At 43.6% G+C, this 19,829-nt stretch overlaps 1 protein-coding gene across 2 annotated transcripts in view; it reads left to right on the plus strand.

The window, feature by feature from the left end:
- The window catches only part of PTPN12 (protein tyrosine phosphatase, non-receptor type 12), a 111,304-nt gene that overhangs the window by 82,198 nt on the left and 9,277 nt on the right, over positions 1-19,829 (plus strand). Inside the window, exons 12-16 of one of the 2 annotated variants that reach the window (XM_015415066.1) lie at positions 1,551-1,639; positions 6,713-7,668; positions 8,739-8,813; positions 10,840-10,895; positions 12,565-12,595. In XM_015415066.1, coding sequence (XP_015270552.1) covers positions 1,551-1,639; positions 6,713-7,668; positions 8,739-8,813; positions 10,840-10,895; positions 12,565-12,595 — 1,207 coding nt within the window. The remainder of the gene's footprint in view (positions 1-1,550; positions 1,640-6,712; positions 7,669-8,738; positions 8,814-10,839; positions 10,896-12,564; positions 12,596-19,829) is intronic. The other variant, XM_015415067.1, reaches the window with a different exon arrangement.

Genomic DNA, 19,829 nt, shown 5'->3' on the forward strand with positions numbered 1-19,829 from the left:
GGGATCCCCGGCTGCGGGGCTCTCCGGGCTTCCCCCAGTGCTCTTGCGCGGGCCCGGGGTACCCGGCTGTGGGGCTCTCCGGGCTTCCCCCGGCACCAGCGCTCCTGCGTGGGTCCGGGGTACCTGGCTGCGGGGCTCTCTGGACTTCCCCCGGCCCCATCGCTTTGGTGCGGGCCCGGGGGACCAGGCGGCGGGGCTCTTCGGATCAGCCCCAGCGCTTTGGCGCGGGGAGCTGGGGGCGGGGCTTGCAGCACCACCATTTGCGCCGGCTCCTGGGCTGCCGGAGCAGCGCTCCAGCGCACTCTGGCCCCAAAAGACCCATGCTGCTATTTATTCAATACCCATGTGCTTTGACTTCACTTTCTGGGAGCCATGCAGACTTCCTCAGTAGGACTTGTCCTTCTACATACTTAGAAATTACGTCTTTTATGTTTATTTTTGTTTACCCAGACCTGACATCAAGCTAACTAGCTTATACTGTCATTTTTTTTGTCTTTAAATTTTTTTCTTTTGTAATCTACAAAACTACAGGGTCAGCGTAATGGAAAACCTAAAATAAGAGTAACAAGGATCTATAATACAAACATATAAAGTTAGATACGTCTCTGTTAACATAGTAGTAGCGCATGAAGATTACTAATGCAAAAATGTCAAGCAAGCAATCACAATCTCTTTAGCTAAAGTTTAAATATCATAGAATTGAAGGTTGGGAAAGTCTGTGGTTACTTCCGGTCTGGTGACCGGTGATGCTGTGCTGGCAGTAGCTCATACTGTCATTGATCCCCTCTAGATCCCTTTGTAAAAATTGGTGTGGAGTCTGCTACTTTCCAGTCTTGGTTTAGTGATAAGCTGTGAGGGGCTTTGTCTCAGTGTTAGAGCATCTACTTGGCATGCAGAAGGACTCAGGCATCTCTGTGCATTATTTTAGGAGGTAAACAATTTTGCATGAATTCGTTAACCCTCAGCTATATGCCATCCTGGTGTAGTGATGGGGCACAGCAATACTTCACTGAATATTTCATACTGTCCTTAGCAAAAACACAATCAGATTTAATCTCACACTGAAAAAATATTTTAATTTCTGCAGTTACATGGATTTCTACATATTATTATCAAGCCGGGGGGGGTGATTTAAATTGGGGGGGGTTTGCTGTCAAGTCACAGCTGATTTATGGTGACTCCATGGGATTTTCAAGGCAAGAGACTTTCAGAGGTGACTTTCTATTGCTTGCCTCTCTGCCATGACCCTGGGATTCCTTGGTGGTCTCACATCCAAATACTAACCAGCGTTGACCCCAGTTAGCTTCCGAGATCTGGCAAGATCAGACTTTGCTATCCAGGTCAGGGCCAAATTAGGTCTTAGGCATATTAAAAAGATTTCTTCACTAAGTTGAGGACCAAAACTAAAACTTGGTATTTGTTACATGTAATGAGACTTTGTTTTTGCAATTTCATGTCCCGTTCTTAGCGCTTTGGTTTTGATAGCATGTATCAGTAGATGTGGCTTTCCATCTTGAATCAAAGTTTCTGGGATTTAATTTTCTTGGCAGAATGAAGTTAGCACAGAGAACACAATTAGTTCCGGAGACGTCGAGAAACAGGATTCTCCCCCACCAAAGCCACCTCGGACACGTAGCAGGTATTAAAATTTAGTTGGAGCAAGATGTGGTGAAATAACACTTCATCCACAGGTGTCTGTAAAGAATCACAACTTTGGGAGGTAAGTATGTGTAATACTTGGTTGACTGCCATAGGTTAAGCTGTAATCACCTTCATAGGCAGGCAAAAGGTTGCAAGTCAAGTTCTGCCAGCTAGCCTGCCTAGGTGTAGACGATGGCCTTTCGTATGTTAATTGTGGGTAACAAACAGAACAAAGGAACTTTTCCCTTGGCACCAGGATTTCCTTGTAGTCATTGAAAGGGGAAGCCTTCTGGATCCTAGCCTACAGGTAGGATGAGAAGAGTCTTATAGGGTTTAAAAGAAGGACTCTGTCCTTTGTTTGGAGGAAGAGACTGGGAAGAAGGCCTTTGGAAAAGGCAGGTTTAGGAATGAGACACTTGACTAGAAAAAGGGAGAATGATTGGAAAAAAGCAGTCTAAATATGGCCTGAAACAGAAAGATTGTTCTGCTTAGCTCTTAGCTTGCCATCAAAGTGATAAGGGGAAAGAATTCTATTTCATGCTCCTTTTATTTTTCCTTTGCTAGTCCTGCCAGCCCCCAGGTCCGGGTGAGGGATTCCCTGATTTCAGGGGCTTCTCCCTGCAGCAGACAAGCTGGCTGGCAGGGAAACCCTGCCTCTAAACAGGGATGTTGCCATGTGCCATCACCGATCTGATGACATCACCCAAAAGTGATGTCATGTGGGGGTGCTCTGGTATTTGGGCAAACTATAGTTTGAGGGCGAAAATACCAGAGCGTCTCTGCTCAATGTCCCCAACGCAATGGCATCACATTGGGGACATCACACGATGTCCCTGGCCACCCCCCAAATCCCTCTGATGGAGTGACGAGGTGACCTGGCAACCCTACCCTTTGCTCAGTAGTTGTTAAACGTGCTCGACTGTATGCTCCTTGTTGTGCACTCAGTGATTGCAAACACAAATTAGTTTTTCCCTTCTGTGAAATTGGCGTTGTGGTGGTCTGCCTTCACGCACATAAGCCCAAGGCATAAATAGAGTAATTCGGATCGAGGAAGGAGTGGTTACACCTTCTAACAAGCAAGATTCCCAAGGTTTCCCCTATGTCTTGGATAATTTTGAGTAGGTGACTAGGAAAGGTCTCTGGTGTTAATAATTTCAGGGAGAATGTTGGAACAAAAATAGCTCCGTTTCCAGAAGATTAGGCAGATGTATCTGGCTCTGGCAGTGGTAAAAGGAATCTTATTTCTGTGTATGGAATAAAGCTGTAGAGGTCTTGTGGCTTGGGACCAGGTGGGTAAATTCCATATTCCGTGAGGCAGAACAAAGTTCCCGCAGGGCCTGTTTTGTCATTTACAAGCAATGCTCCCTTTAAGCTGTGGAGTCTTATGAGCAAAAATTCTACTTTGTGAGCTACTGGCATTAAAGTTGTGAGCAAGTAATTTGGCTACTGCATAAATTAGTTTGCTCTGAAGCCATCCCTTCCTGAGCTAAGACAAAAATGTGTGAGCCGGAGGCTAAAAAACTGAGCTAGCTCACACTAACTCAGCTTAGAGGGAACACTGCTTACAGGCAGCAGTTGAATAAGGAGCCACTAAATTTCTACTGGTGTTTGGCAAGCTGAATGTACTAATATTTGCTATCTACTGGTATGAGACACCAAAATTGATATATTCTGTTTTCATCCTGGCAACATTTCATGGGATGTTGAACCTTAATACTGCTTTTATAAAGGGTTATTACTGTTTATTCAGTTTGTTGTCAGATGTCTAGGAATGCATGCTTTAGATTTCTAGACGGTTTCTTCATTTCTAATAATGTGGGTTTGGATTTTTTGGTTAGGACAAGTCTTTCCACATGCTATTCTACTAGTGATTTGGACAACCAAATTGACATTGTAACTTGACAGGTTTATGGTTCCTTGATACTGTTTTAATATCTTAATAACTGCTGCTGGATCATGGAACGTCTGTCATCATCCATCTAAATGTTTGATTCAGATGCTTTATCCAAACTCTTAGCAGTTGTGAATATATTGAAATATTCCTGTCGGATTCATTTTTATACTGATTGCTAGATCCTAAGCAGGATGATCTGGTGTCATCCTTAGAACAATCCTGGGAGTAAGCCCCACTGCATCGACCTAAGTAGGATTCTGAGTAGACCTCCTTAGTATTGCACCATAAGACTTGATGAGCATAGATGGGCATTCTTATTTTTAAAATAGATTTCCTACCTCCAAAGCATGCAGTTGTAAACTATAATAGCATAAAACAAGGTTTAACTATTTTGTAATCATTTTGAGCTTGTTTACAGATACGTTTGCATACTTTCACAGCTGATGAACTTATCAAATTAAAACTTTTTCTTGTACATGACTGAATAAGGTTTGATACTGAATAATGTGGATGCTAAACTTCAGTCCATTAGTTTAGTATGATATTACACTGATGATACGGGACAGCTCCAAGTTCTCCTGGATTCCTGAAGTTTGGCGTCAGAATGAATCAGATAATAATGCCTTATATAATGGCTTTAGCCTGCTGTCTGTCTTGATTTGGCTACTAGTAATCCTCCTAAAGCTGAAGTGTTTGTTTCCTATATCCCCCTACTAAACACAGAAAACTTTTGATATGGTTTTAGCAGAAGATAAATTTGTGGTAGCTCTTTGTTGCCTTGTATCAGTCCTTCTTGTTGCGATTTCTAGTGAATTGCATAGTACTTGGGACTTATAGATGTGGCAGAAAGCTGGGTTCAGGCCTTGCCATGAAGTTGAATGATAGCCTTGGGCAAATCATATGGCACCTATGCATGTGCCTTGTCACTGTGGTTTCCCTAGCATGGTTTTATTTCAGAATGGAAGTTTTTGATTACTATGTGTTAGGTGATGTACATTATACCTTTAACCTTTTGGTCACTGATGATAAAGCTCTGAATGTATAGAATCTTCATCTACCTCACTATTTAGCAAAGATTTCTTTACTAGCAGTTGGAGCCTACTGACTTTTCCACTACTGCAAGGTGAAGGGGGGGCTTTTTGTCGGGCCCCCTCCCCACAACAGCCCCCATTCTGCATGGCTTTTTTTTTTTGTCTGTCCAGGTCCCAGAATCACTGGCCTTTGCGTTGGTCAAAAGGGCTCCTCTTGATCCAGTGGCAAATCTTGCAGGATCCAGCTTGTTGGCTTGCAGTTTGCTGAGTTTATGTGTTAGTTGCTTTTGTTGAAAGCGTGTATCAGTTATAACTCATTGAAAATTGAGGGTTAGATCATGTGATCCATGGAACAAGGGCCATGGATCTTTTTAAGGTTCCCCTCCCAGCAGTAATCTTTTCTAACACCAGGAAAGTTTGTTCCAGGGGGTTGCACAATCCCCATGGTATAAAAGCCATGCAGGTTGGGAGGCTTCAGTGAGGGCAGGGAAGTGGGTAAAACTGCTCCTTTCCCCCCTTCTGTCAGCTGACAGAAGAGACATGGAAAAGATCAGTGACAGTGCCCATGAGTGATGGATTGCAAAATCCAACCCTATTGAAGAAAACTTGTAAATACCATCCTGAGAAGACACAGCCAGGTTGTTGGTCACAGGGAGGCGGTAGAAACCCTGAGCTGATGCCAAGAAGCAGTTCTGAATACAGGCTAATAAAATGGGCTTAATCCTGACAGATGGTGAGTGGAAGGTCTGACCCGGCATTTAAGTTGTCACCCATTCTGGATGGGGTGCACACTGCCTGAAGGAATAGGTCTGTGATTTGGGAGTGCTTTTGCATTTGGTTGACTTCCAAATAGGCAGATGGCAGCTGTGCCTAGGTGTGCCTTTTACCAGGTTTCACTGGTTAGCCAGCTTTGGCCTTTCTTGGACAGAAAAGAGTAGACCTCCTTAGACCATTGTGGTACATGCCATGGTTACAAAGTTAGATTACCGCAATGCGCTCTATGTGGGGCTGCACTGAAAAGTGTTTGGAAACTTCAATTGGTGCAGAATGCTGCTACCAGAAAGTTGTTTTGGATTGGTCATAGGGATGATATCAGTCCAGTTTTGGTACATCTATGCAGGATCTCAACTTTTCTTTGTGAAGGGTGCTGCTGCTGACTTTTAAAGCCCTGTATTATTTGGGATCAGCACACCTGAAGGATCCTCTACTCCCTTATGAACTCACCTGACATTGTTGGATTGCCCCCACCTTCTGAGATTAGGTGGGTGGCAACCCAGGAGAGGGCTTTTGAGTCATGGCACCAAAACTCTGGAACTCTCACCCCAGGGAGATTCATGTGTCCCCTTCTGTTGCCATTTTCCACCAGTGGGTGAGGACTTATTTTCATTTGGTGTTCTCTTAGTGATCTCTCCTTTCTGCCCAATGTTTTACTTCTTGTTTTTATGTTTATGTGTGTGTATTTTAGCTTTAGTTTTAATTAGTTTAATGATGTGCTTTTGTTTGGTTTTAATGATTTTGAAGATGTGTGTTTATGCATGTTTTCAATCTGTTAGCTGCCTTGGTGGCCCTGATGAGGGCAGAAAGGCGGGGTATACATTTTGTAAATAATAGTAATGTCTCCTAACAGTTTTTCAATTAACCCCACCTTCCAGAAACTGATCTGAACCAAAACTTATGCCCATCTCACACATTTTTCCACATGCTGTGACAAGAGGCTACAACATTCCTCTGAGTGTTTCTAAAACTGAAATTTCCATCTGTTTCATTGTAGAATACAAACTGCAAGATTACTGTAACATTTGCTTTCTGCTTTTTGTTTAGCTTCTGAATACCTTTCCTTGTGTGTGTATTTCTCTTTTTACTCTTTGTGTGTAAAATACCTTTTAGGTCCTTAAAGTGTTTTTGGTCAAACCTCGTTTAAATGTGCAAGATAGGAGATCCTGGGTGCTGTGCCTTTGCTTCATATTTATCGCATTATGAATCTCTGTGAACATCACCACTGTAATATGGGTAAAATACTAATTTTAATAGCTACTGTAGTCTGTAGAAATGCTTTGCTAGCTCCTGCTAACTCTAGCTAAGTAACATGCGTAATAAGCATGCATAAACACCAATTATGGGAAACTTACACAACAATCTGCTTTAGCTGCCTTGTAGAAGGAGATGTTAAAGAAGAAATTCTGCAGCCTCCCGAGCCTCATCCAGTGCCACCCATTTTAACTCCATCGCCTCCTTCTGCCTACCCAACTGTCACAACTGTGTGGCAGGACAATGATCGATACCACCCGAAGCCTGTCTTGCACATTGTTTCTTCCGAACAGCCAGCAGATCTGAATGAAAACTACTGTAAAGGAACAGACAATTCAGGGAAGAATGAACTGTCTGAATGTATAGAGAAGAAGCTGGAGCGCAACTTGAGTTTTGAAATTAAAAAGGTACCTCTTCAGGAAGGGCCAAGGAGCTTTGATGGCAACTCTCTCTTGAACAGGGGACACGCAATTAAAATTAAAAGTGGCTCCACTTGTACACTGGGTAAAACATCTAAGCCACAGGAGCAAGGCTCAGGAGACGCATCTGTTGATACCTCACAAAACTCACTGAATATGGCTGTAATATCTGCACTGGAAGGACATCAGTGTCTTATAGGTTCTGATGCTGTGCAAAGACCAGACTGTTTGCCTCTCAAAGAGAAGGGACATGCTAGGTGGTCACTACAAGGGGCTGAAAATGTACAGCCCAAATCAACACCAGAAGACTCACAGTCAGCTGTTTCATGTCCTGGTGTTAACAATCTGTCAGTAGTACCAAACTCACCATCTCACATGGATCCCTCTTCCAGTGAAATGCAAAATCTCCATCCTACAGTGGTGGTTTCAGTTAGAGCCCCTCTTTGTTTTACAAATCCTCTGCATTCTGATGATTCTGATACAGATGAAAGGAACTCTGGTGGAGCCAGGTCTCAAAGCATGTCTAATATTTCAACTGCAAGTGCCACAGTTTCTGCAGCTGTCAGTACAGAAAACATTTCGGTTAGGAAAGTATTGCCGATGTCCATTGCAAGGCAAGATGCTGTAATTTCAATGCATTCAAGCACCAACGAAGGTAAGCTGTACTAGATTTTACCAATATTATTATTTACCTATATTATGTTGATTTTATTTTTTCTGGCTTAGAAAAATAAACTATTTAGAACTAAATTGTGTATATTAAAACAAGGTCCAACGTGGCCTGGTGGATAAAATGCTGAATTACTACTTGGGAGGCCTCATTTGGTTGTCTGGGTATCATGGAATCATTTAATGGGTTTGCATAAGTCTCACCTCTTGCATCAAATCTCCAGCTGTAGAGCTGGAGTAAGATTGATCAGATGTTCAGGGCTGTTAAACTAGAACGGATGCATTTAGTATGGATGAAGAGTATTGATCTGATGGCAGCTGTATTGCATTGTCTGTTCTCCAAAGATGTAGCATGGTGGCCTGTAAATATTTCTACAAGATTTGCAATCCAGCCATGCATGCATGGAAGTTGCGCCGAGTCTTCCCGTGTTTTTCTCCATTCTTGCAGTTTCTTCCATCCTCTAAAAAGATTATTTCAGTGTCATGGGGACCCATGTAGAGGAATAGCTATGTGAGTTGAGATTATGCAGGGAGTAAAAGGAAGGGGATGAAATCATCTCTCCTCTCTCTTTCATCAGCAGAAATGTGCTTGTGGCAGATACATTTTTAAAATAAAAAGGAGGTTCTCTATCTTTAAACAGACACTTATTACTAATTTAATTATATGAACGTGTTCTAGAAACAGCAGCCTTTAATATGTAAATTTTTGTGCACAGCTAGCTATATTGCTGCTGTACAAAACACCCTTTTACAAAGTCAGAATGTTTATTAATTAATTTACAGAAGTTATATTCTGCCTTTCTGCCCAGTCAGGGCCACCAAGGCCGGCTAACGATTAAAAGCACAGTTTTTAAAAAGTATAATAAAATCAATTTAAAACCAAGAATAAAATAATACATCAATGCTTGTATTGTACTGTGAAAAGAATATTCAGTTACCATTTGTTATAAATTGTAATTTGGTTTTATTCCAGACATATATGATGAAATGCTTAATCATTTTGTTGTAGGAGTTTCAATAGTGATTTAAAATGACTGATTATTTATATGGTTTTAGATGCTGGTGCTAGTGAAGACTCCTCTTGTCTTCCAGAAAGAACACCAGAGTCGCTTGTGCTTGCAAGTGAGCAAAGTGAGTTTAATATTTTTGTTAGTCCAAAAACAGGGTATAATACTAGATTCCTATTGGTAGTTCTCTGTTGTGTAATGGATTTGTATAGATGTGTATAGATTTGTATAGATACTATATATGTAAATATTTTTGTTGGGGATTAAATATATATATCACTTGCACCTGGCTCATTTGTGTTTGAGACTTTCATTGGATACGTTAGAATTAGGGATGGGCATGAACTGGGAAAATGGTGGTTTGTGTTATTTCGTGGTTAATTTGATTACACGAACCATGAATTTTTCCCATTTCCCAAACTGGTTTGTGGTTTGTTCAGCTCATGAGTTCTGGAGGTGGCAGAACAGCCCCCTCATGAGTTAGCAATGCCAAACTCCTTGGGAGTCTTCAACAGGCTCTTCTTCACCCACCCTCCAAGTTTGGCGAAGATTGGATTTGGAATCGCTGAGTTATAGCCCCGAAAGCAGGTGCCCTCTGGAAAGCTCAGCTCTAGCCTCCCCTTAAATTAGCCAAGCAGCAAGCAATTCTTCCTAACTCACTTTCACATGATGACTGACTCCTCTTTTCCTGTTGCAAAGTAAAAAGAAGCTGAGTCAGCGTGTGGAGTGTGTACACACACACACACAGTTTGCTCCCATCAGGCCCATAGCTATTGAGGGGGCCATGGGGCCTGCCCCCATGGTTTTTGTGGGCCCCTCCCCCAATCCTCAGCTCTCCCTCCCGGCCCCCTCACCCCTTGATGGTTTGTCTCACGAATATGAGCCGGCATCTCCCTTTTAGAGCTCATCTACAATAAGCTGAGTCTCTTTAGGACCCAGAAGCAACCGAGTCACACACACATTGGTCAGATTGCAGCCGCTGCAGTAGTTTGCTCCTCCTGTTGGATTTTCTGCACCACGCTTCAGAAAAGATTGTTGGCTCAGGGAAGGAGTGAAGGGAGGAAACTTGATCCCCACTCTAGCATTCCTAGACCTCTGAGGAGCCTTAGTGTGCAGCGCTGTTCAGTCTATTGACATTGGGATTCTGGCTCGCCTCAGAGGAAGGCTCTAGTGGGGGCTGTGTGGGTGCACCCCAAGCAGACCTCCCTTGCCCTGGAGCCTTTAATTTAATTAGCTGATGGGGTCCCCCAAGGCCCCCTCCCCCCCAAATCCCTAGCTAAGGGCCTGGCTCCCACAGAGCAGAACGGGAGCTCCATGGTTGGCTCCCAGAGCTTCCAGTCAAGCTAAGGAGTACTGCTGTGGGTGTTTCTAGAGCTCTCCACAAGTCCACTCACAGTGTTGCCTACTAGGAATTGATTGAATTGGAACCAGGCTGTTTGGAGAATGAACCACTCTAATGAACCAAACCAACCTCCACAGAAAAAAGGCAGTCCATTTTTGGATTTGGGAACAATGCAACCAAACAAACTAGTTCAAAACGAACGATGAACTGGCCTTGTTCATGCTCGAACTGTTTTTCAGTTTGTGCCCATCCCTGGTTGGAATCTTATTGTGTACAGTGCAGCGTTGATCATTATTTTTTAATTTGTGTAGTTCCTGCAACAAGTCTTGTTTAGTCATTTATTCATTCATAGGCCAAAGTCATAAGCCAAAATAACAACCATGTACTCTACTCATTTTGAGCCCCAGCTGTCTGGAAGAGAGGTAGCCTATAAATACTTTAGATAATTTTTTTTAAAAAACCCAGTTTTGTAAATTACTAGATTACCAGTGACATATTCCAGCTAGAGTCCCCATAGTATCAGTGTGGCCAGCATAGCTCTGCCCTCCTTGAGGCTACGCTCCAGCTACATATAAAGTTGTCCAGTTCTTCATTCCAGTCCTAAAGTTATTGGCCCTCAAATGCTTAGATAGGAAAATTAAAAACCTAGTATCTATCTATAGGCATATAATTCTTAAAAGTTCCAACTGCTAATGTCGGTCTTTCCTATATTTATATTATTTTGGGTACAGCAACATATTTACTGAAAATATTTTAAATGTTTTTTTCCTACTCACAACCTTGCCCAAAACTGTTATCCTTCTACAAGCTGCTGAATGGAGTTTGTTACAAGACCAGAAAACTTCTGAACAAACACAATGTACAGTAAGTATGGGCCAATTTAATGGTGGGAGCACAGAGTTCGGATCATACTAAAATACATATAAATAGGCAGCATTTAATATGATAAAACATTAACATTTTCTAGGAATAGCCATCTACAGCCTGGCCGTATTCTGTGATTAAGTGGCAAAGAACATTTGCCTTCTGCAATTTTGGTGGCAGCTGCCTAGGCTTTTCATTGCCTTCTGAACCCAGCCCATAGTGCTTGCAGTTGTTAAAGCCTTCACAATTGTAATTATTGTGTTATGTTAAATATGAATCTGGCTGCTATTTTGGGGGAAAGGGGTAGCATAAATTGGTAGACAGTTTACTAAAGCCTGCATTGGGATAGAATAGCTGTCATGATAGTTTTTTACCTGAAACTTAGGCAAGTACTACCTCTTGACAAAATTAGACGTGTTACTAATACAAAATGCAGATGTGTTAAATCATAGCTTTATTGTTGATCCTTTAATACATCTTAATGTCATACTTTGACTTGATCAGTGATGGATAAATGTGTAGCTGGGTCAGCTTATGTGTTTGGCATCTGGAGATTCCTGTCTGTTGGGTCCTAGACATCATGGGGGTGAAGAAGTTTGAAAACCAAAATATATTGCATGACCGGAAAGTAGTTCAGTGACTTGTGAGAAGCTGATTCCCCCCCCCCCCCAAATTCTGGGAGTAAAGGTTGTATTCAACATTATAATCAGCTTAATTTAGCATCTGATGTGTATATGAAAATATCTAGGTGATTGAAATAGCCTCTTGGTTTTAATGTTTGGTACGGATGTTGGTGCTTAGCACGTTACCTAACTTTGAACTAAATGCAATTTACAAGTCTTATATCAGTGCCTTTAGATAAAATATTTTGAAATACCACAAGAGTGTATATTTTCAATATATATCACGTTATCAAAGTTTTGATATTTATTGAGAATATACGCTCTTGTAGTATTTCAAAATATTTTATCTAAAGGCATTGATATAAGATTTGTAAATTGCATTCACAGTGTTCATTTGTGTTTGATAACTTGCACACTGTGATTTCCCCTTGTTTTATCTTTAACTTTGAACTAAAACAGGGGTGCCCCACTTTTTGGAGGCTGCAGGAACCTCTGGAATTCTGACACAGGTGGTGGGCACAGCCACGAAATGGCTGCTGCAGGAGGTGGAACCAACTACAAAATGGCTGCCACCAGTGGCAGAGGCAACCACAAAATGTCAGTGAGTGAGGTTATTCATAACACTTCAACATTTCAAGCAGAAGTTCTGTTTCATAGGCTGCCTTTTAATATGAGCATTTGGCTTTAAATTATTTTCTTGCATACACCTTCAGTCACGCAGAGAAGATCCCTGTGCAGCTGTGGCCAAAGCAACATTTTAAAAAATCTTCACAGCCAGTCAGCTTTCCAGTGGCCAGTCAGAAGCCAAGTTGGGCAATAGCCCATCAACTTTCTAAAACACTCGGAAAATTTGGGCTGACACCATGGGGCCCTTGAAGCCACATTGAGGGACCCCTAGACTAGAGTGTCACTGGCAGAAAATGGGCAGAAAATTATATTTATGTTTGTTTCAATATTTTTGTAGTTATCCTTCGGTGACAGTTCTTAGGGTAGTTTGTAGTAAAAACGTACCTTGAGCTAACCTTTCCAATATTCTTTATTAATAGGTATTGAAAATGGCTGCACCTGCACAGCCTGGTAAGTGGTTCATCTTTCTTTATAGAGACAAAGTATTTAAAATAGAATGTTGCAGCACTTAAAATGTGGTACCTACATGATCTTCTTCGTGGTCTCTGTCCAGGCACACACTGGGTGCGTTCAGACGGGGCGTTTCTGCCGGCAGAAACGCGATCAGACTCACCCTCCATTTTGCGAATCCCTCCGTTGGACGTCCGCTCACACGCTGCGGGCGTCTGCGTTTGGTTTTTTTTTTAAAGCACTTTGAGCATGTGCACAGGCAGCCATTCAGAGAATGGCGATTTTTGCGCATGCTCAACCCCCCCCTACATTTAAACTTTAAAGGTAAGCACTTACCTTTAAAGTTTAAAGCCCAACCTGGCCTCCCTGTAGAGTAAGGGCTTTTAAAAAACAAACAAACAGAAATGCTCAGGGCGAAGCTTCGCCTGAGCGCATATCGCTTAGTTTTTTTAAAAAAAATGGCCGGGGAAAGCCCGACGGAAGTGGCTGTGCAACGGAGGAAAGCGATCAGACGGAAGGGTTCATCAGAAGCCACCACTGCACTCTGTTTACCACCACTTCGGACCTAGTGGCAGAGTGCAATGGTTTAAAAGGATTTACAACGGTTAGGGATGGGAGGCAGATGTTCGCCGTCTGAACGCCCGTAAGTACACCAGTTGGAACCGGCACCCTAACCGTTGTAAATCCCCCGTCTGAACGCACCCACTGGGTTCTGGACTTGCGCTGGACCTAACTAGTAAACCTCTAGAGCTTTCAGACAGCTTTCTTCCTTGGTGGGCTTTCCCTCAGCTTTGGAGAGCAGGCACTATCTACACATGCCTGAAGCTGAGAGAAAGCCACCCCCATTCCTTCATTACTGCCTCACCAGCTGGATGTGTTTTTGTATTGCTCCACTGTCTTTGCTCTCCTCCTTGTCTCTTCACTGTTCCCAATCTTCCCAAGTGCTTTACTTTCATTTTCCCTTTGTACTTAAAAAAACCCCTAAACTGTTTCAATAAACTTTTTCATCACGTAGACCTTCCCCTCACAGGCCCCTCCCCATGGCTGAGGGACATCTTATGGATAAAACTGCCTTCTTTAAATGCTGCAAAGGCTGATGGACACAATTACTGCTTTGGGGGAGCATCACCGCACTGATTTCTGTCAGCACTGTGCCAAGTTCACTAGACAGGCGAAGAAGAATAGAGCTGCTCGCCTCCATACTTAGCTTTTGAAGCTGTCTTTACGTCCAACCATGGCTCACAATTCAGGCTCCCAAGCAATGCTACTTCCCCCGTCTAAACCACGGGGAGATTCAGCTCCACTCAAGTCACCATAGAGGACACCATGGTTCTTTGCGCTGTGGTCGATCCCCATATAGATTGAGGTCCCGATCTCCATACATTTGACGAGGCAGATCTAGGTTACTCCACCACTCAGCTATCATTGGCATGCTCCTAGATCTCCAGGGGAGCCTTGTCAGGATCACAGTAGTGCCTCCAGCCACTGTGTGCACCTGCTGTTGAACACAAACTCACTCTGCATCCCACACCCACTCTGCATGCCACATCAACCCTGATCACACCATGGACAAATCTGCAAATCAACCTTGCCCAGATGATTTTGCAAGTGATTCCTCACATTCAGATATCGAAACAGAATTGCCTGGACGGGATGCCCATGATGCTCTGATTGAATATGACAAAGATTACCATGGTCCCATTTCTCCTCAGAAGGGCACTGAGGTTTTCTGGAGCGGCTGAAGAATATGGCCACAATTTTGAGAATTCAGCTCACTGAGGATGCGCCTGCAGTGTCTGATGTCATCCAGGACATAGTGCACTCTGATTTGCCTCCAGCCACAATCCTACCCATGCTATTTGTTTACCTGGCAATGCTTCAGGAAGCTTGGAAGAAATCAGTCTCCACGCCACCAGATGCAAACCAATGAGGCCATGTACAAGACTCACTCTGACGGTTTGAACTTCGTAGACACACATCCTGAACCAAACTCAATTACACCCATCTTTGAAGGCAAAGCAGGCTTGGTCCCTTGCACCCCCAGATTGTGAGGGCAGGAAAATCGACTCTCTTGCCAACTGGATATACTCCCTTACTTCTTTGGCTTCTAGAATGTAAACTAATTTATCATATTTTTTGGCATACAATTTCCACTTGGCTTCAAAATTAGCAATTCTGGCTACGTAGCTACCTCTAGAGACCTGTGACGAAACAACTGTACTGACTCAGGAAGTTTCTTTTCTTTTTTCAACAATTTTTAAAATTTTCATAACAAACATAAAATTGTGGTACAACGTTTCAATCTTTCTTTTCCTCTATTAAACTACCTCATACATTAACTAAATCTATATCATTTTTCCACCTAGTGTTATCATATAATATTGCAAATATATAGGAATACAGTTTCTTTTATTCTACTAATATAGATTTTGTCTAAACATATTGTTAAATTCTTTCTTAGGATATATAAAAAGGCATAATTCTTTATTTTCTTCTGGATATTAATGTAATGGTCTTACTCCATTATCAATCTCAGAAAATCCCTTAGAAATTTCCCATCCCTTTTGTAGCTTTCGTCGTTTTTTCTGATTTCTCCTCTTAAGTTTTAAAGTCTTATTTCTGTGTCTTTTTCCCGTATAAGTGTAGAAATCTTCTGAGTATAAACATCTGTACTCAGTCTTTAGAATAGCTTGTGGATCCAAGTGTTGGTTTTGTTTTGTCTCTCTGAGATGACACGTGACTCCTTATTTTGGCAATTTCATCACTGATGGTTTTTTTATAAAGTCTCTGATGCACATTTGTAGAATTTTTGTTTCTCTTTATAGGCGCAAACTCCATTCTATGGATCATATCCTTTTGATTGTAGGTTTCCTCTATATCCTCTACACAGTCATGTCTTTTTTCCTCCTCTTTCCAGGCTATCTGAACTGTTTCCTTCTTGGTTTGTTGCATCAGCATTTCTGTTTCCTCTTGTGTAGGGTAAAAATTGCTTTCACTGCCCTTTTTAAAGCTACCGTAGCTTGTGTTTTGAATTAAACTATGCAGATCTTTTAAGGAGATCTGTAATAATGCAATTTTATAAGTTCCATTGTATCTGGGAATAAAGCCTCTGGCACCGTTTGAAGTCTATCTGTTCCATCCATTTTTTCAACGTGTTAAATCCAAAGAATCTCTAGAAATATTTTCCAACAAAGTTTTACAATGGCACCACTTCTAATAAGCATATATCAACAATTGTTATAGTCATATTAAAGACAATATCAACATAAGTCAGGAATGTTATCTATTATTTACATTTCAGGACATTGCGGTCAGAACAAAATGGAGATTTGTAGTTTCAGTAAAGGAAAACATAAAATTGTTATGGGAATGTGCCATGATCTGGGCTGTGCCACTGGAGACCTAGTAGGCCCAGGGAGCCTGGCTAGCAGTAGGGGAGGCTGAGCCTACAAACCCCAGAAGGCCTTGGGAGGTTTTGGTGCCGATTTTGGCCAATAGGGAAGAAGAGGGCTGGGGAATAAAAGAACTTGTAGCTGTAGCGGTGGGATGGACTAATTTTGGACCCTGGTGAGGCAGAGTACTATTTGGCCTTGATTTTTTTTTCTTTTTTTTGCTTTTGGGCTTAAGGAAGCCCCATTGTCTGAAGGTGCTTGAAGACCAAGTAAGGGTCTGGTAAAGTGTGGTGAAAGGGGTTTTGTTTATGTTCTAGCTGTCGGGTCAACGGGATAGTGAGGCTAGAGTTAGGTAGTGCATGTTCCTTCGATCTGGGAAAGAAAAATCAGAGGACACGCCTGTTGCTAGATGGAAGACTCGAACAGGGCCTGCTGGTCTCATGTCGGTGGAGGACACATCATAGAAAGCAATGGCATCCCTGAGTGAAGAGACCTTACATCTCTAGCTGCAAGTTAAACAGGCAGACCTTGAGTTAGAGAAAGCAAGGCTGCGGAAAGAGGAGACTGCAGTTAGACTACAGAGAGAGGAGACTGCAGCTAGGATGGAATTTGAGTGGGAGAAAATAAGGCTGGCACATGAGCTTGAGATAGCTAAGCTAGAAAAGGGCCAACCTCCTACAGATACCATGGTGAAAGAGGACCATCGGAAGTACCCCTGGTTCAAGGAAGGGGAAGACATTGAGGCCTTCCTGCAGAATTTTGGACAAGTCTGTATCGGCTACAAGGTCTCCTCCGAGCTGTACATGGAAAAGCTGAGACTGCAACTGAGTGGGGTCCTGGCTTCAGTGTCTGGGCAGATGGAAGGTGAACAGACTACAAGCTATTCAAGCAGAGAGTGGGGTTCACTAAGGAAGGGGCCCAGAAGCACTTCAGAGAGATCAGACTTGAAGAGAAAGAGTCCTACCCACAGTTAATACACAGATTGGGAAAAGCCTATGACTTGTGGGTGGAGTTCACTGATGCCAAGACCCTGGCTGATGTCAAGGCCCTGATGTGCATTGACCGGGTCCTGACTCTTCTTGAGTACATTAGGTGTCCCCTTGTGGACAAGAGCCCTAATACCCTCCAAGAGGCAGGACAGTGGGTGGAGCGACTGGCTGAAGCCTATGGAGGGCAGAGGTACCGCACTAATCTGGACTGGTATAAGAGGGAGTCCCCTCCCCAACCCAGAAAGCAGCCAGAAATAAAGGGACAGCCATCCCAGGAGCAGCAACCTGTATCCTCGAGTGCTGGGGTGAAGTTGCCAACAGTGGAGAAGAAAGCACCAAGGTGTTTTTCATGCAACCATTTGGGCCACTTCTGGAAAAAGTGCCCCAAGGCTGGGACCAGCATGCACCACATGATCCCAGAGAGGCACCCGATCATTCTGCCTGCATTTGATCCTGAGTACATTCCCCAGCGCCACTGAGAGAAGGTCATGGTGGATGGCCATGAAGTCGATGCTTGGAGAGATACTGCTTCTCTCCTAATTACTGTACATTGCTCCCTCATTGATCCCAAGTACCTCGTCCCGGGAGAAGAAAGGCGGGTAAGTACCTGCACAAAGCAGAAGGGATTGTGCTGCCTGTGGCCCAGGTTCCATTCAGCTATAAAGGATGGGATGGACTTTGGAAAGTCGCGGTACATGATTATACCCCAGTGGTCATGTTTGTGGGAGAAGACTTAGCAGAGCATGTGACCCTGGAACCGGAAGAGAATGGGAAGAGGTCTGCCGAAACTAAGGCCGATCCCATGGGAGATGCATACCAGCAGTTCTTGACAGACTTTGCAGATGTTCCCAAGGAACTTTGCGGACGTGTAAAGAACTATGTAGGGGTGTTAACCCACAGCCAGGTGACCATGCCCCAGGGGCTTCTCCAGATCTTGCAGTAGGACAGAAGGAGGTAGAGCTTCCTCCGGTGACCTCAGCTATTTTCCAGAAGGAGCAAGAGGAAGACGCGAGCCTCGATGGAGCCCGTTCAACAGGCACAGAAGGATCTTCCCCTTAATGATGCCACCTGATCCCGGTTTGTGGTGGATGGAGGCTTACTGTATCAGGAGTCCCTTCGACCCGGTGACCAGAGTGGCTGGAAGCCACATCATCAGTTGGTGGTACCAGTCAAACATAGTCTCCGACTCATGAGCTTGACCCATGTTCACCCCGGTAGCCATGTGGGAGTGGGAAGAATCAAAGAACGGATAAGAAAGCAGTTTGATTGGGAGGGGATGGGCAAAAACATTGCCAGGTTTTTCCAGTTCTGTGAGGTATGTCAGACCGTGGGAAAGAATCTAGATAAGAGTAAGGCCTAACTGCAACCTTTACCTGTGATTGACACCCCTTTCCAAAGAGTGGCTGTTGATGTGTTGGGGCCATTGACAGATAAAACCCCAAGGGGAAAGCAATACATATTGACTATTGTAGACTTTGCAACTCGCTGGCCAGAAGCTGTGGCTCTTAGCCGTATTGACGCCAACATGGTTTGCCAAGCCTTGGCAGATGTATTCGTAAGGGTGCGCTGGCCCCTAGAGGTTCTCACAGATGCTGGGATCAATTTCCTTTTGGGGGTGATGGAGAAGTTGTGGACTAGCCATGGGGTGCAACACTTAGTGACTCTCCCCTACCATCATCAATCCAATGGGTTGGTGGAAAAGTTCAATGGGACCCTCCGCAAGATGATTAAGAAGTTTGTAACCACCCATTCCAATAACTGGAACTTAACTTTGCCACAACTCCTTTTTGCCTACCGGGCAGTTCCACACCCTAGCTTGGGATTCTCCCCTTTTGAACTGGTCTATGGGAGGGAAGCCCGTGGACCTCTGGAATTGGTGAAAAACCAATGGAAAGGGTCTATACCTTCCCCAGGGACTAATATTTTGGACTTTGTGGACAGGCTTCAGAACCACCTATGGGAAGCTTTAACCCTGGCCCAGGATCAGCTGCGAGAAGCCCAACGTAAGCAGAAGACTTGGTATGATAAGAAAGCAAGGGAACGGGTTTACCAACCTGCTGACTTAGTTATGGTGTTGAAGCCTATAAAAAGCAATAAGATAGAGGCTTCCTGGGAGGGACCCTTCCAGATTAAGGGGCACATGGGAGAGGTGAAATATGTGGTCCAGTCACCCGACACAGACCTTCCACCCCGGGTTTACCATGCAAATTCTTTAAAACCCTACCATTCTTGTGAAAGTATTGCTTGTCATCTTATCCCAGAGCTGATAGAGGAGTTTGGAAACCCTGAGGACATGTGTAGGTGAAGCACCTGTGATGCTGGAGTTGAAGAGCTCACCTACTGTCCCTTCCTGTCTAAAGTTCAACGCGAAGAGGCTAGACAACTGTGTGGTGAGTTTGCGAATAAATTCTCCACTTGACCAGGTTGCTCTGCGATCGCAAAACACTCCATATTCACAGGAGATGAGTCACCCATGGCTGAGAGAGCTCGTAGAGTTCTCCAAACCCAGCGGCAAGCTATCGAGAAGGAGCTGGAAGAGATGCTAGCGGCAGGGATAATCAGGCCTTCCAAAAGCACCTGGGCCTCACCAGTAGTACAAGTAAGCAAGCCGAATGGGGAGATCCGGTTTTGTGTTGACTACTGAAGGCTCAACAAGATAACAAGGCCCGATCGATACCCTATGCCTTGTATAGACGACCTGCTTGACCAGTTGGCTCCAGTTAAGTATATTTCAATATTGGACCTCACCCGAGGTTACTGGCAGCTTGAGCTTGATGAGCAGGCCAAGGATTGGTCTGCCTTTGTGACACATAAAGGGCTGTATAAGTTTAATGTGCTTTCATTTGGGCTCAG

Source organism: Gekko japonicus, unplaced genomic scaffold (genome assembly GCF_001447785.1).
Source record: "Gekko japonicus isolate JY-2015 unplaced genomic scaffold, Gekko_japonicus_V1.1 scaffold5, whole genome shotgun sequence".
Taxonomy (NCBI): Eukaryota; Metazoa; Chordata; class Lepidosauria; order Squamata; family Gekkonidae; genus Gekko; species Gekko japonicus.